Raw genomic sequence first — 15609 nt, forward strand, 5'->3', positions numbered from 1 at the left:
GCCCAGGTTCAGAGCCGACGGTGGCTGGGTGACCCCTCAGATGAGCTGGAGACACCTTTCCCGCCAAATCAAATGTTTAAGGTTCACCTGGTCTGTCCCCCTCCCCACTGTCCTGATGGATACTGGAGACTAGCAGTAGCGCCAATGGCCCTGGCTGAGGGAAACCAGCAGAGGAAGCACCAGAGTGGCTTCAGTACACCCGAACTGAATCAGAGATCAGGCAAAGCAGAAGATATGGAGAAAAGGGCCACCCCAACCTATTCCCACCAGGGTCAGTGTCTCCATAGCCCTCACAACCCTTTTACCTTCTCTTACACGCACAAATAGACGTGCCTTTGCACACATCCACAGGTGCACCCATGCTATGTACAGGCCACACGCATACACACACGCACACACGCGCACACACACACACTTTTCCATACACGTCAAGACCGTTTTAAAAAAGCCCCAAACCTACCCTCTAAACCCTCCCTCTCCCAGAAATGACAACAGAGACGGCAGCCGAGATCGGTAGGAAACGTCTCGTTGACAGCTCAGAGCTTAAAAAAAAAATATATACACATATATAAAAAACACTTCTGCCCCCTCCCCCCCGCCCCCGTGAGTGGGTCCAGGCAGCTCCTTCCCGCAGGGGGCAGGGAAGAAGAGGGCCATGGGGCAAGGCCTATTTCTTCATAGGCGCCCGCCCTCCTCTCCCATGTTCCCTGCCTCCAGTTCCAATGTAGGGGTCCAGGCTGCAAGCCCCTCTGGAAAGAAAGGGGTCTTCCTCAAGCTTCCACCCTCCCTTGGGTTGGGCTGCAGGTGTAGGGGGCCTCACTGAACTCTTTGGGAACCCCAACCCACTCCCGGGTCCATTGTCCATGCCGGAAACCGCAAGTGCAGAGGAGGGGGTGGGCTGGACCAGTCCAGTGGTGGCTCAGTCTGATGGGTACGCTCCCTGGAGGGCCCCCCAGGGCTGATGTCTCTGAGGCCGCAGAGTTCTGGCCTGGGCGCCTCCAGCGCCTACCCCCCACCGTGTTTTGTTTTGTTTAAAAAAAAAAAAGAAAGAAAGAAAGAAAGTGGGGGAGGCCAAGGGGCAGGGGGACAGAACATGGGGGAGAAACAAAGGTGATCAGCCGGGGAGGGGAGCCCCGGGTGGGGCTGAGCCTCAGTTGGAGTCAGAGTCCGAGGAGTCCCCCGAGGAGGAAGAGCTGGAGCTGCTGCCCTCGGACTCGTTGTCCTCATCCTCGTCATCGTCCTCGTCGTCATCCTCGTCCTCGTCGTCCTCCTCATTCTGGGCGACAAGAAAGTGTGGTCACCAGGGGGCCATCCTGGCAGCAACCCCCCCACCTCCATGCCCCATCCACCCCACCTCATCCCCATCCTCGCTCTCATCCTCGCTGCTGGACTCGGAGGAGTCCCCGCCATCCTCAGAGGAGTCCCCGTTCTCATCGTCTTCCTCCTCATCATCCTCCTCGTCTTCATCCTCATCCTCTTCATCATCATCCTCAGACTCCTGGGAGGGATGGAAGCACATCAGTGGTCCCTGCCATGCCACTCCAGGCATCTTGAATCTCCCCACCCCAGCGCCCCCTTCTGGGAGGGGCTCCTTACCGACTTAGATTGCAGGGCAGTCCGGCTGGACTTGGGGTTCGGGCCTCGCAGCTTGGTCATGTTCTTACGTTTCTGTAGGAGGGGATGGGGACATGGGCAAAGGGAGAAGCCAGGAGTTCTGTACTGCTCCCCCCAGAAAGTGAAAGTCATGTCCAACTCTTTGTGACCCCATGGACTCGGGCTCCTCTGTCCATGGGATTCTCCAGTCCAGAATAATGGAGTGGGTAGCCATTGCCTTCTCCAGGGGATCTTCCCAATCCAGGGATCAAACCCAGATCTCCCGAATTGCAGGTGGATTCTTTACCGTCTGAGCCACCAAGGAGCAACCCCCTAGCCCCCACCCCCACCACAAGTTCCCTCCTTATCCCAACAGCACCCTGCTCCCAGACTCACATTAGAGATGTACTCTTTATATGCTGCACGTTCCTGGGGAGACAGACTCTGGGGGAGACAGAGGAGGAGGTGAGGGCGGGAACATGACCCAAACTACTGCTGACTGAGCACACTGGTCAAGCGCCAGGCAGTGGGCTCAGCTCTGACCATCATGCCACCTGCGCCCATCCCAGTCTCCTTAGGTCTCTGCAGAGAACCCTAAGGACCTGAGAACATAGCTCAGTATTTCTACTTAAGATGCTCCAAAGCCTTTTCTAAGCTACCCTGTCCTGAGACTGCTTTCATGTCTGTCCTGTGCTCTACCCAAATGGAGGCTCCAGAGTCAGGGCCTTTCTCAACTCAGAGAAGCGCCCCCGGAAGACTGCCATAGTGTGGCTCAATCACTTCTCCCCAGAAGCCAAGCCCAGAGCCACTGCCAAGGCAATCTGGGGCTCACCAAATGTCTGGAACCCTTAAACCCTGCTATTCCCCCTGGGTCCTTGGCCAACCCACCTGGGTGGCTGGGGAGGATATTGGTGACTCTCCCCACTTTACAGATCTGACTGCTCAAGCAAGGCACAGAAGCGGAGCTCAGAGGCTAGAGGCTGAGCGAGAGTCTTGGAGACATCCCCTGGTCCCAGCTGGAGGGAGGAAAAGGCAGTCTGATTTGGATCTTCCTACTCCCTGGCTGTGTGACCTGGGGTAAGTTACTTCACCTCTCTGAGCCTCAGTTTCCTTATCTCTGATAGTAATCATTACCCTGAAGGACTGCTGGGACGCTGAATGAAACCATGAATGCAGACCAGTCAGCATGATGCATCCTCAGGTCCCCTGCCCTCTCACCTTGACCCAGAGGTCCAGGTTCACTTTGTACTGTTTCTGCTGCTCCTCAGCCTGCTTCTTGTAGTGCTCCTTCTGGCTCTGGGAAATGCGGTGCCAGCGGCTGCCAATCTCCACCATGCGCTCCTTCAGCGGCAGGTGGTTCAGTTGCCCATTGGACAGCAGCTCCTGGGAGAACTTCTGATAACCATTCCTGAGAGGTGTGGGTGTCACAGGGAGGGTCAGGACACCAACCAAGCAGCCCCTCCACCCTGACCCTCCCCACCTCAGGAGGGACTCTAGCCCCCAGACTCACATGGGAGGTTTCTTGGGTTCTCCCTGGAATTTCATCTTCTTGGAGGAGTTTGCAGCAGCCGGGGGTGCCCGCCTCTCACTCAGCTCTCTCTATGAGGACACCCAGAAAGGTCACTTATCCTCTCTCCTGCCCCAGTACCTGCAGTCCCTAGCTGACTCTCCTTTTAAATGCCAGGAAGGAGGAGAAACTAAGGCACAGCTAGGGAGCAACTTCCTAACCACTCACGCCTTTGTCGGGTAGGTCCTGCCGTCTGAAAGTGGTTTCATAATTGCACTCACATGATTGGTATCCTCACCCTCATTTTAGTGATGCATGACTGAGGCTCAGAGAAGGAAGTTAAGAGACTTATTCAGGGTCACACAACCCAAGCCGGGACTTCTGGCTCCAAGTCCCACGCAGTAAGGAAAGCCGCCCACCCGAGAGGATGCTCCTGAGTTTTAAGTGGGGGGAGGTGGCCCCAGCTCCATCCTGCCCCACCAAGCTAACCAGAAGCCCCTTTCCCACCTCGTATCGCTTTTGGTCTTCGGCTGCCTTCTTAATCCACATCAGTTTCTCCTTCTTTTCCATGTTGTTCCAAGTCATCTCCATGGCTTTCAAGGCCTTCTCCCGGTCATTCTGGGGACAGAGAAGGGTGTCAGAAGTGAGAAGGGTCACCTGGGGCTGCCCACTGTGTGGGCAGTGGCAGAACAACCCGTTTCCGAAAAGATAAATGATAAAGCAACTACTTATCCAGAAAGAAAGAAAAGGAAAAAGACCCCTTTCCCACTGCCTGCTACCTTGAAGCGGGCCAGGTAGTCACCGATGACACTCTGTTGCCATATCTCCTCTGCTCTCTTGGGCGACTCCGGCAACTTGCCTGGCTTCCTTTCCGACTGGGCCTTCAGCGCCGCCTCCCGGGCCTTGTACTTGGCCTGCGGAGGGACAGCAGAGGCGTCAGCCTTCCGGCCACCCCCAGGGGGCGCGCACGGCCCGTCCTGCAATGGAAGGTTCTCCCCGCCACCACTAACGGCAAGGGTAGGGTGGGGTGGGGCAAGCGGAGGCGTGGGCTGGTGCAGATGTCTCCAGCCAGGGGCTCAAGCCGCCCCGCGGCCCTGCTCCCCAGGGAGCCCACAGCCCACAGCTGACAGCTTCCCGCCTTCCGGCTCGCTAGGTTCCCAGCCCCACAATCTGCGCTCAGGCCGCTGTGTGGCTCACACCTCACACACAGACCCGGGGCAGGGTGAGGAAGTGCAGCTAGCCCCCGGGGGAGAAGCGGCCCAGGCTCTGCCTGGCAGCCCCTTCTGGTCTGGCAAGCCTGACCTTTTTCTTCTCCGACAGGTCATTCCACATGCGGGCCAGCAGGCGGGTCAGCTCGCTCTCTGAGAGCTCGGGCCGCTCCTCCTGCAGCTGCCGCCGCTTCTCTTCCGAGAAGATGAACATGGCTGACACGGGCCTCTTGGGCTTCTCCGAGCCGCCCTTGTAGATGTGCAAAGAGGGTCGGCGTCCACGGGGTGCTCATGGGGAGCCTCGCCTCTTCCCTTCCACCCCACCTAGCTGCTTGGTCATGCCCCCTGCCCACCTTGCCCGCTTCCTGGGAGGGCTTCTTAGAGGCTGGGCTGGTGGCTTGCTTCTTGTTGATGTTCAACATCTTCTCTTCCCCCAGGACCCGCTGCTGCTCCTCTTCAGGCAGGCTCTGGACAGGGAAAAAGTGGGCAGCATGGGGCTGAATGTGTAGTCCCCAGGCCGTGTCTGTGTTGTCCTAGGGGCCTTGCTCACCAACCACTCCCTGGCCTCTCTCTGCCCACTGCCCTCCCCAAAGGAACACTCACCTCTAGAAAACGGAGCAGGTCCACTTCATAATCCTTCTTTTTCTGGGAAAGGAAGGAGAGTCAAGGTCAATCGGGGGGGAAGGAGAGTCAAGGTCAATCGGGGGCAGCCTCGCTGGAGACCTCCTATACTCCAGGGACCAACAGTAGCCTCTCAGCAAACCGTCCAGAGCCTGGCCAGGGCCCAGTCTCCCTCCATAGCTGGTAGGCATGAGGCCCGAGACCCTGCCTTAATCAGCACAGACACTAAACCAAGCACAACACCGCGTGTAAAGCAAGGGCCCAGGATCAGACTTCAGGCTTCAAAACCCCAAGGTTCTCCGGGAGTCCCGCCACTCCAGGGCTGGCTCCCGCTGGCGTACCTGGTCGCACTTCTTGTGGTAGGCATCCTTCTCCTTCTGGGAGAGCAGCTTCCACTGCTGGCTACATAGCACCATGCGCTCTGTGCTGGGCACGTCCTTCATGTTGGCCATCAGCTCTGCACAGTACAGTGAGTAGCTGTTCCTGTCACAACCGGCAGCAAGGGAAGAGCATGCCTGTGAGTGACCAGGGAGGCCCAGGGCAGCGGCCTCCTTACTTCCAGAGCCTGGGCTGAGGCCCTTCATCAGCCCGGCTCCCTAGCTGCCTGCCGGCTCACCCCCCATCCCCCAACCCCAGGGCAGGGCAGCGCTCACGGAGGTGGCTTGGTGGGTCGCCCATCAAACTTGTCCTTGAGCTGGCGTTCGGCCTTGGTAAGAGTGGACTTGGTGATGCCCTCCTCACTGATGTTGAGCTCGGGGTGCTTCTGGATGTAGTCACGCATAATCTCCTGCAGAGTGAGGTTGGAGGGGATGGAGGGCAACGGGGTGTGGGGTTAGCCGGGGCTGGGGGGGTGGGGGAGAGCCGCTGGGGAAGGGAGGCAGGGAGCCAAGCTGGGGGGTGGCCGTGCATCTGCTGTGTCACACGAGACGTGGTGCCCTGCCCTGCCCTAGCCTGAGATCTCATGTTGGGGGGGGCGGGGGGGGGCGGGGAAGGTAGGGGCAGAGGTAAGGGGCCCAGAAGGCCCCTCCCTCAGTGACGGGACGGGCAGTGACTGCCTCCCGCAGAGTGCGGAGGCCGCAGAGTCAGAGGGCAGAGGCTCGTGAAGAGCCGGATGGGGAGGAGCGCAGCGGAAGCCTAACCTCGTACTCCTTCCGCTGCTCCAGGGCCTTATGAATCCATTTCAGCCTCTTTTTGTCCGAGAGCTGAGACCACTGCTTCCCCAGGGAGTCCTTCACCTCCTTCGTAGTGGCCTGCAAACCAAAAGCCGTCAGACACACACAGGCAGCCAGGGGGAGGGGGGAGGGGAAGGGGAGGGGGACACAGAGGCCCCCGCCCCCTCAGGCCACAGGAGGTCACAAGAGTGTCCCCCACAGGCCAGGAGGGGAAGGCAGAGAGGCGGAGGGTCCCGCCTGGGTGCAAGGGGACAGGCTCACACACGCACACGCACGCACGCACACGCCAGCTGGCCCAGGCCCTGTCCATGCAGCCCACCCCTGGGGAGGGGCCTCCTCTCCTGCTCCCCTGCACCGTGCCCGGCCGACCTGGCGCGGCTCCCCCCTTGCCACCACCGTGCGCCCTCCCCACCACCCCTTGGCCGGACACTCACATCTGGCCGCACTTTGAGATACACCTTCTTCTCATGGGTGTACCACAGCTGCTGGGGGGTTTTGGGCTTCTCGGGGATGTCCGACTTCTTGGCATTCTGGATTAGGTCTGGGTGATCCTCCCTAGCCAGGGTGCGGGGAGCGACAGTCAGTGGTGGGAGAGGGGGTCCTGCCAGGGCAGACCCCGGCTAGCTGCCCCACTCGCTAAGGCTCCTCAGCCCATCAGCTGGGGCCTAGTGGACCAGTGGTTAGCTGCCAGTCTCTGCCCCTGAGCGTGAACCACTACGGTCAACAGGTGACCCATCCATCTTCCATGCCTCAGGGGTGGTGAGCACCAGGCTCTGATCCCCTCTCCTGCCACACCCAGCACCCTGTGGCCTCCTCTGGGCTCCACTGCCTTACCTGAATCGGGCGAGGTTTCGCTCGAACTCCTGTTTCTCCCTCTGGAAGTCCTGAATATATTTCATCTAGGGGGAGGAGGCGATGGGGTCATCCATGACCCAAGAGCTAAGCCACAAACCCCACCAAGTCCTCCTTTCTAGCTATTTTGCCTCCCTGTCAGTGATGTGTATGGAGACTGTCATGAGTGGCGCGGGTGGGGGGAGGGAAGATGATGGCCTACCTTCCAGTGGGTTGAGGGGGGACTCTGTAGCCCAGACACTAGGAGCTACAGGGGTCTCCCAGGACACATTCCATCCCCTCCCTTTAAGAAAGGGAGAGTCCCGAGACAGGGGTAGAGGGGGCTGGCCACCTGGCATAACCCAGTCATTCACTAAGCAGTGACAGCCCTGGGATTCCCCAAGATAGTCCCCCTCTGCCTTTCCCCAACACCAAGGAAACCCCCAGGGAGGGAGTCAGGGGAGGGCGTAGGCCTTGCCTGTCGCTCGCTCCTCTGTCTGTGGCAGCTAATACTAGTGTGCCGTCTCAGGTGGCCCACAGGGCCGGGGGCAGGCTGAGTCCCACTTCTAAGGCACTGAGGAGAGACTTAACTGACCGCAGCCCAGAGTGAATTCTTGTCTCCTGAATCTGGATTCCTCCCCGCCACCGCCCCAACCCACTACCTTTGGGTCCCTGGTTGTCCTTGGCAATCCTGACACCATCCCCACCACAACCCTCAGTCATGACCACTTTCCCTGCCTGCAATCCCTTCTTCCAGGTTCTTGGCTCCCTGCGCCCTCCCTCACCCAGCCCAGTCCTTCTCCTCTACGGCCTGGCTTCCTTTCCTTCTCTCACCCTGGTCCTCCGTTCCCACCATCCCATCTCCATACCTGCACCCTTCCTGCCTCCCTCCCTCTTGGACTTCTTTTCCAACCTGTCTCTTTCCCTTCCTCATCTACCTCCCCTCCTGGCCCCACTTCAACGTCCCCCTTTCCTTTCTCCCTCGTCTTCCCAGATTCACAACCAGAATAGTGCTGGAGGCGGCCAGGGACACATGCTGCTTGAGCCCAACCTCTGCCTCTCATCAGGTGCAAGAAGCGAGGCAGTTCTGCTTCCCTCTGAGGTTTCCACAAAAAAACCGAGAGCAGAGCCCTGCCTCCTTTGCCCCAGTCTCAGCTCTCCTCTCACAGAAACAGCAGCTTTCAGAGCCAGAAGGCACCACCCAGATCAGGCTCACCCTCCACGCCTCAGATCAAGACCAGGCCCAGAGGATGGAAATGACTTACCAAAGGGCACACACACGGTGATGCAGTGGCAGTCAGGGGAACAGGCTCACTGTGTCCCCTAGGCTGGCACCCTGTCCAATGTACCTCGGAGTTTCCTCTGTCCCGCCCTGGTCCTGAGACCCTCTGCCTCTCCCTCTCACCCCGTGGGAACGTCTGGGCATTGTGTATACAGTCAACTCTGCAACGGCCCCATTGGAGGGGTCAAGAATAGCTCCAGCGGTTCATCCTCCAGCTTGGTTCAGGCAGCAGCTGAAGACAGCTGGATCGACTCAGACAAGCGAGCTCCTTTTTTGGGTACAGTACCAGGCCATGTGAGCCTGAAGCCAAGGTGTGCAACTTGGGACAAGAGCTGCTCCCAGGGCTAGTGCCCTCCCGAGAGCCAGCTGCCTACAACTGTCTCCTCTCCAGCAAGTGTGCCTTCTTGTCTCTTCTGCTGCCCCTCGCTAGCATCTCTCCCTGGCTCCATCTCACCACGCAGTATCTCTTCTGCGCGTCTCTCTCTGCCCACCGCCTCTCACTCTTGTCCTACCTGCAGGCTCCTCCGATGCTATGCTGCCTGTTTCTCCCAAGGACCACACAACCTCACTGTGTTGACCATGTCCACCCCTGCCTGGGAGGCTGGGGCAGCCTCTGCCCAAGGTTAATGGGCTTGACGATCTGGGACAGCATGGGGCCACAAAGGACAATGTGTGTAAGGGGGAGGAAGTCCATGTAACCTGGGGACGCGCCCATTACCTGCCTAGAGAAGAGGGCTAGGCAGGGAGCCCGTGCACTAAACCATGGTCCTGGGACACGACGCCCTCCTGCACCCCAATTCCTCTGAACACAAAATCTGGACCACTCAGTCTCCCGGAGTTACCTCTATGAGCATCAAGTGAGACCATGTGGGGAAACAGAAGTGAACAGCTGTGCGGGCCTAACAGAGAGGACGTGTGTGTGAAAGAGGACATGTGTGTTTCGGGTGTCTGCCTTGGTCACGGTTACATCTGTAGCAGTACCGACAGCTGAGGGTATATGGGCCCGGGAGGCGATGATCAGGTGAGCTCCCCAAGGCCCTCCTCCACTCTGCTGACCCACCCACGCCCCTGACGCCAGGTCCCTCAGTCTAAACCCTTGCTGCCCCCCTCCCCCTCCGGCCAGATAACCTACACCATACCAGCTTCTCCCCACCTCTTCCCTCTGCACCTTAGCCCCCCGCCCCCCACCTTCTTCTTCTCCGGCAGTTCCTTGTATTTCTTGGACAGAATCTTGGTCAGGTCCAGGTTACTCATCTCCGGGTGGAGTTTAGCATACTTGGCCCGCTTCTCCATGAAGAAGCGAAAGTAAGGGGTCAGGGGCTTCTTTGGGAAGTCCGGGTGTTTCTGGAAGGAGCGACAAGGACATGGTCTAGGTGAGACACTGTTCTTTGAGCCTTGCTTCTCTGAACTCTCGTGTTCCTCCACCTGGAAACTCACCTTGAGTTTTTTGCCTTTGTAAGGATTTTTAACATGTTCCTGAGCATCGAGGATCAATTCTGTCAATGTACGGAACTTTCTCACCTGGAGGAAGAAAGGAGGTGAGGGTAAGGGGAAGCGCCGAAGAGGGGAATGCCACCCAGGAGCATACCCTCGTTTTCCAACAGGCCTTCTCTACTTTCCACTAGACTGAAGATATCAAAGGAGAAGGGCTGGGGTCGAGAGCGACACAGCTCAGGCTGCACTGATACCCAGGCACTGGCCCATGTTTACTGCAGAGATCCGGGCAGTCAGTACACATCGTAGGAGAGCAACAAGGCGACCACCTGACCTCGAAATGGTTGTCCATGTCAGCACCTCATTCAATCCCCAGAACAGCTCAGGTGACAGATGCTCTAAGACGGTAAGTATTCAAGGCCACATAGCTTAGAAAGTAGAACTGAGAAGTCTTGGCCAGTGCTGTCAACCGTGCCAACTCCCGAGATGCACAAGGGCGACCACACAAGGACCTCGCCTGGTCTCTTTCCTTCCTGTTTATAGACTTCTGTTTCATCGCCCCAACCAAGAAGGCTGAAGTAAGGGTAGGTGAAGATGTGTGTTCGAATGTGTTGGGGAGGGAGGGGGAATCCATTACCTCGTTAGAAATCTCCACCCATTTCAGCTTGCACATGTCTCCAGAAAAGTCTTTAAATGCTACTTTTTCCCAGTCCATATGTGACTCGGTGGTTTTGAACTTGGAGCTGTCATTGGATGGAATGTTGTTCTTCATGCATTCCAACAAAGTCAACATGTCTTCCTGGGACCAGCGGTCTGGGGAAGGGTAAGAAAGGCCATTATGCCTGGTTCATGCCAGCCCCCAACCATGCCACAGTCCTTAAGCACTCAACCCTTCCTTCCCAGAGCATCTCAGACCCTTCAGATGGTTATCTCCCATCTGAAGACACAGACAACACATGGCCTAGCCCTAAGGAAAAGCTGTGGCCATACAGATTAGAGCAGGGACTCCAGTCCAGACAACATCACGCCCAGAAAAACAGACTTGGACCCAAGTTTGGCTTACTGCAAAGCTATTATCATTTCTAACGTGCCAGCCTGCCATGGGTTACAATTTATCATAGGGAAGGGGGGAGGGGAAGGAAGCCACAGTGATCTGGGACCTTGTTAGAGAACAGCTAGCTCACTGCAGAAGAAAGGGAAACAAGGAGGCTACACACCTAAACGTGAAGCTAAATTCAGTCCCAGTTCTACTTGGCTACCCTAAATGTGCAGACTGAGGCAGGGGTGTGGGCTGTAAGGAGAACCCACGCCAATGTTTTGCTCCAGCATAGCTGGAGACTAACATTAGAGATGTGAGTGTTCCACCGCCCTACCCTCTCTCTCAGAAAGGACCAAAGGAGACTTTGGAGCAAGTAAAACAATGGTAGAGCCATACAAGGCAGCTATGAGGCAAAGCCGGCAGGTGGGCAAAGGGTGAGCTCTGCTCCAGGGAGGGCCCCCCTCCTAGAATTCTGAGTTGTCTTCTCAGCCCAATTCCCTATGGAAGCAAAAAAAAAAAAAAAGGAGTCTGGACTAGCTATTTCTAGTCACTGAAAGGCAGCTCGATTGAGGGCTCTCTGGAGGGGACTACTGGGGAAGGTGAGCTAGGATGATAGCTATCCATGGCTAGGAGTCAAAAGGGCTCTTGACTTGCATTCACATCTGGTCACCTGGGTCCGGGTTTTTGCAGGAGGGTCACATGAACCCATAATCCTCTCTCCTCTCAGTGCCCCACAGGCATTGCCAGATGCTCAGATTCATCCTACCCACCCTGCCACCCTACAACTGGATCCCCACTGGATGGGGTAGAGTATAATTAAGTGTGTTTGAGGTCTCCAGCCATCAAAACACCCTTCTCTCCAACCTGCCTCACCAAAAACTATGCTCTCTTAATAACAATTAAAAAAAACAACCCTGAAAAGCTTTCCCAATCCCTCTCATCTCCCCCTTGCTCCCATATCTCTCATCTCCCCTCCCATTCCAGGGCACTGCTGAGGACACACTCGGGGTGACTGGGAACCCCTGAAGGAAGACCTAAAAAGGCCTCCTCCTCCCTCTCTAACCTGGGGGGGAAATGGAGTGTGAAAAATACAGTCTGTAGGTTCAAAGCCAAATAGTTTGTGTTTAGCCAAACACCCAGTGTGAGGGGTGTTTGACACTCAAGAGCCTTCCTCCCATTTCAGTTCAGAGAACCCCGATGAGAGAAAACCTTTAGAAGGGGAGTGGGCCTCGCATACCTACGTGAGAATGGAGGGTTTAAGTTAAAGAGGGCTGAGGGTGGGGCTCCTACCTTGGCCTTTAGGGGCGGCCATTTCCAGGTCTGTGGGGCAGTCGGCTTCTCCGTTCATTCTCCAGCCGTCCAGCCACCTCCTCGGTCGTGCTAGCCAGGCAAGCCGGGGTCAAAGCCACCTCACCCTTTAGAAGAGACACCAGTCCCCTCTCAGGCGGGCTGAGAGGTGGGGGTCTGTCTATCACTCCCTCCCCAAAAGGGGAGGGGGACATAACCCCACACTCTCAGAGAGACCCAGCCAAAACTCCAGAAGACTTGATGAGTTGGTGGGGGTGAGAGTGCACTCCTCTACCTCCTAACCCCACCCCCAGCCCCTACAGCCTCTACAGCCCCGCTCCTGGGCGTGCGCCCTCCGCTGCCCACGCGAGACACTGCTCCGCGTTCCAGCGCGCAGCGAGCGCCGGCCCTCCGCCCTCCGCCGCCCTCCTTCCCCCACCCCGGCCAAAAAAAAAAAAAAAACTCCTCCCCTTCTGCGCGCCCCGCCCCGGGGAGGCCCCAGGCTGGAGGGCGGGGGAGGAGGAAGGGCGGGTAAAGGGCGCGCGCGGTCGCGGAAGCGGGCACGCGCCTCAGTCTCCTCCTCCCGCTCCCCCTGGCCGGTTCCCCCCGCCTCCGCAACCCGGCGGGGACCCGGACGCAACGCAGCCGCCGCCAGCCCCGGAGCGCAGCGGCCGCACCGCCCCCGGGGACCGGATCCGGATTCCCGACGCCCTCCCCCTCAGGCTCCCGACGCCGTCCCCGCCCGCCTGGGCGGGCAAGCAGCCGGAGAGAAGCGGCCTGGCCTGCCCCCCGCCCCCGAGCCACCCACCCCGGCCAGAGGCGCCGCCACCGCCCAGCCACCTCGACGCGCACGGAGGAGCCCGGCGCAGAGGCGCGACCACGGCGGGAACCGCCGCCTCCTCCCCCGAGCCTGCGGCCCAGCCCCGCCGGCGCCCCCGCCCGGGCCTCCGGGGAGCCGAGCCAAGGAGAGGGCGGGAGGACGGCGGCCGGGAGGCGGGAGAGCAGCGCTCACCGGCCCCGCCGCCCCCTCCGGCGGCCGGCGAGAACTGCGCCTGCCGGCTCGGAGAAGCGCGGGCTCCTCCGCCCGCGGCCGGGGCTCGGCTTGGGCCTCGCTTCCTGCCCTCCCCTCCCCCGGCTCTCGGCGTCCTCTCCATTTGCCCTGGTCCTCTCTCGCCCAGTTCTCTGCCTGGAAGTCGCCCCGGGTCTCCTCCGGGCGTCCACCGTACCCACGGCTCGCTCCCCGCCGCCTGGCCCCGGCCCCGACCCGGCGCGCGTCCTCAGCCGCCTCGGTTACCCGGCGCAGCGCGGCCTCCGGGCTTCCCGCTCCGGCGGCTCCCTCCCCGGCTCTGAGCGGCGGCGCCCTCCCCCGCTCGGCCGGGCACAGCCGCAGCTCCCTCCCGCGGCGGCAGCGGCTCCTCCTCCGGGCGCGGCGGCGGCGGCGCTGGGGCGGCGGCTGCTGCTGTGGCGGCGGCGGCTGCGGCTGTGGCTGCTGCCTGCTGCTCCTCGCGGCGAAAAGCACAAAGCACAGCGCCCTCCGCCTGCAGGCAGCCCGCCCGCCGCCCGCCCGCCGGCCCCGGCCTCAGCTCGCACACCCCCCGCCGCCGCCGCAGCCTCCGCCGCCGGAGCGGGGAGGAGGAGGGAGAAGGGAGGAGGAGGAGCGGGAGGGGGGGCGGGAGAAGCGGGGCAGCGAGCGCGTCCTTCCCCGTAGAGCGCACACCGACCCCCGGGGAGCGAGCGCCAGCCCGCCCGCCTCGCCGGCTCCGCTCCCTCCCACAGCCTGCCCGGGCGGGCTCCGCGGGGGGCAGCTGGGAGGAGGGGCGGGAGCTGGGGGGACCCGGGCGGCCGAGGCGGAGGGAAGGAAGGAGGGGAGGGGGGTAGTGCTGGTGGTGGTGGTGGCGGCGGCGGCGGCTGCTGCTGCCGCCGGGGAGGGGGGGGGGGGGGTCGGGGCAGGGAGACACGCAGCCGCCCGGATGGCGGCGGGGCTCGGAGCCGAGGCGGGCGGGCGCCGAGAGCGACCTCGCCAGACCCGCGGGGGAACTAGCAGGCTCGGCCGGCGCGGGAGGGAGGGCGCGAGTCGCGACCGCAGAGAGGGTGCCCGGAGGGCCCCCCGGCAGCTGGAGAGGCTCCGGGGGTGTCTGCAGCCCGGCTCCAGAGCTCTCTCCCCCAGCTCAGATTCGGGCTTCCACTCCAGCCCTCACCCGCTCACTCGCCCGCCTCCTGGAGCGGGCGTTTCGCGCCCACCCTTACCCCGGAGCGTAGCCACAGGCTTGGGGCGCACGCAAGCCAATCGCCGTGCCAGGCTTCGGAGCCTGCCTCGCTGCTAAGCAGCACACACACGAAACTTAAAAAAAAAAAAAAAAATCCTAAAAAATGTCCTCTTTGCAAATTAAAACAGGAAAAAAAAAAAAAATCTTTGCTCTTTAAATCCCGCAAACGGCGAGAAAGCGACGGGTCGGCGGAGGAGTCTCTGTGGGAGCTGGTTCAATCCAGCCCGGCATGGCTCCCCAGGCCTGACCGGGCGCATGGAGATCGGCGCCGCCGCCACTCGCAGCAACCCCTCTCCCCCGAAATCCGCGGCGCCGGGGCTCACTTACCGAGCGTGTGAATGGGAGCACGGGCCAAGGGCACCTTAGGGGTGCGGCGGGCCGAAGAGCTGAGCCGCAGCTCCGCCGCAGCCGACGCCGGGGCAGCAAGCCGCCAGACAAAGCCCGAGATGGCGAAGCGGAGCGACGGCTAATGGCGAGCCCCACGCGCCGCGCTCCGCCCGCCCCGCTCCGCCCGCCCGCCCGCCCGCCTCGGCGCAGCGCAGCGCCGCTCCGAGCGCTCGCCCGTCAGAGCCGCCTCGGCGCCGCCGCCTCCCGGGCCACCCCGGCCTCGCCTGGCCCCTCCGCCTCCTTCGGGCGACTCAGCCTCACCCCTTCCCTCCCACCGCGCTTGGGGGCTGCACGAAAATAAAAAAAAAAGAAAAGGAAAAATGCTTTTCTTTTTTTTTTTTTCCCTCCCTTTGGCAGGGCGGGCGTGTTGAGACTTTCGAGTCTTTTTGCCCCCAGCTCGCACTCACCTGCGGAGCCGCCGGGAGGGCTGGGGGTGGGGGCGCGCGGGGCTGGAGCCGGCGAGCGCGGGTTGAAAGCTAGCCAAGCTCTGCAGCGCCCGACCCGGGCGTATACGCCGCCGCCAGTCCCCGCAGAGAAATCGTCCTCCTACCCCCGCCTCCATCGCTCTGCGTTTCTCTTCCAATCAGCCGATCGCTTGGCGGCTCCTCCATTCTCCGGCCAAGCCTGCTGCCTAGAGCGAGCTCCACTCCTCCATCTGCTCGCCCGGCTCCTCGCTCCCCTGCCGGGGCCGGCGAGGCGACGTGGGGCCGGAGGGGGATTTGCGAGGGAACCTGCCGGCTTCCCGCTCCCATTGCTCCCTCCCCGCTGCCTCCTGCTTCTCTCCTACGTCTTTCCAACTCTCCCCCTGTCGCCACTGGTGTGTGTCTGAGTGTATGCGCGGGTTTCTTTCTTTCTTTCTTTTTTTTTTTTTTATTGCTCTTTGCTTTTGCAACCCTGGAGCCAAAGCAGGGTGGAGGGGAGAGAAAAGGGGGGAAGGGTGTTACCAAAAAAAAAAAAAAAAAAGCAAGCAAGAAAAGCTCT

The 15609-nt window shown here is 60.4% G+C and overlaps 1 protein-coding gene across 11 annotated transcripts; it reads right to left on the reverse strand.

Annotated features, from left to right (window-relative positions):
• Positions 1 to 510: 510 nt before the first annotated feature.
• Positions 511 to 15304, reverse strand: UBTF (upstream binding transcription factor). 11 transcript variants are annotated; one of them, XM_061392027.1, is made up of 21 exons: positions 15036 to 15122; positions 11978 to 12102; positions 10286 to 10461; positions 9652 to 9735; positions 9403 to 9558; positions 6936 to 7000; positions 6536 to 6656; positions 6069 to 6179; positions 5583 to 5716; positions 5271 to 5412; positions 4912 to 4953; positions 4662 to 4775; positions 4403 to 4558; positions 3880 to 4014; positions 3608 to 3718; positions 3104 to 3192; positions 2812 to 3001; positions 1990 to 2037; positions 1597 to 1668; positions 1355 to 1498; positions 511 to 1276 (listed from the first exon to the last, which is right to left on the reverse strand). In XM_061392027.1, exons 2-21 carry the CDS (start codon positions 12033 to 12035, stop codon positions 1151 to 1153), a joined length of 2274 nt encoding a protein of 757 aa, XP_061248011.1. In that variant the 5' UTR covers positions 12036 to 12102; positions 15036 to 15122; the 3' UTR covers positions 511 to 1150. The 11 variants fall into 11 exon arrangements, with proteins under 11 accessions (XP_061248011.1, XP_061248008.1, XP_061248009.1 ...); XM_061392024.1 differs by lacking the exon at positions 15036 to 15122 and adding an exon at positions 14569 to 14740; XM_061392025.1 differs by lacking the exon at positions 15036 to 15122 and adding an exon at positions 13269 to 13358.
• Between the last annotated feature and the right edge of the window lie 305 nt (positions 15305 to 15609).

Source organism: Bos javanicus, chromosome 19, assembly GCF_032452875.1.
Source record: "Bos javanicus breed banteng chromosome 19, ARS-OSU_banteng_1.0, whole genome shotgun sequence".
Classification (NCBI taxonomy): Eukaryota; Metazoa; Chordata; class Mammalia; order Artiodactyla; family Bovidae; genus Bos; species Bos javanicus.

What these genes read in the sequence shown, in the direction of transcription:
- UBTF (XM_061392027.1), bottom strand. Translation starts at nt 12,035, where the DNA reads ATGAACGGAGAAGCCGACTGCCCCACAGACCTGGAAATGGCCGCCCCT. An exon ending in GGCCGCCCCTAAAGGCCAAG is followed by an intron (nt 10,462 to 11,977) that starts GTAGGAGCCCCA and finishes ACCCTTCCCCAG; the next exon opens with ACCGCTGGTCCCAGGAAGAC. An exon ending in GGGTGGAGATTTCTAACGAG is followed by an intron (nt 9,736 to 10,285) that starts GTAATGGATTCC and finishes TTCTTCCTCCAG; the next exon opens with GTGAGAAAGTTCCGTACATT.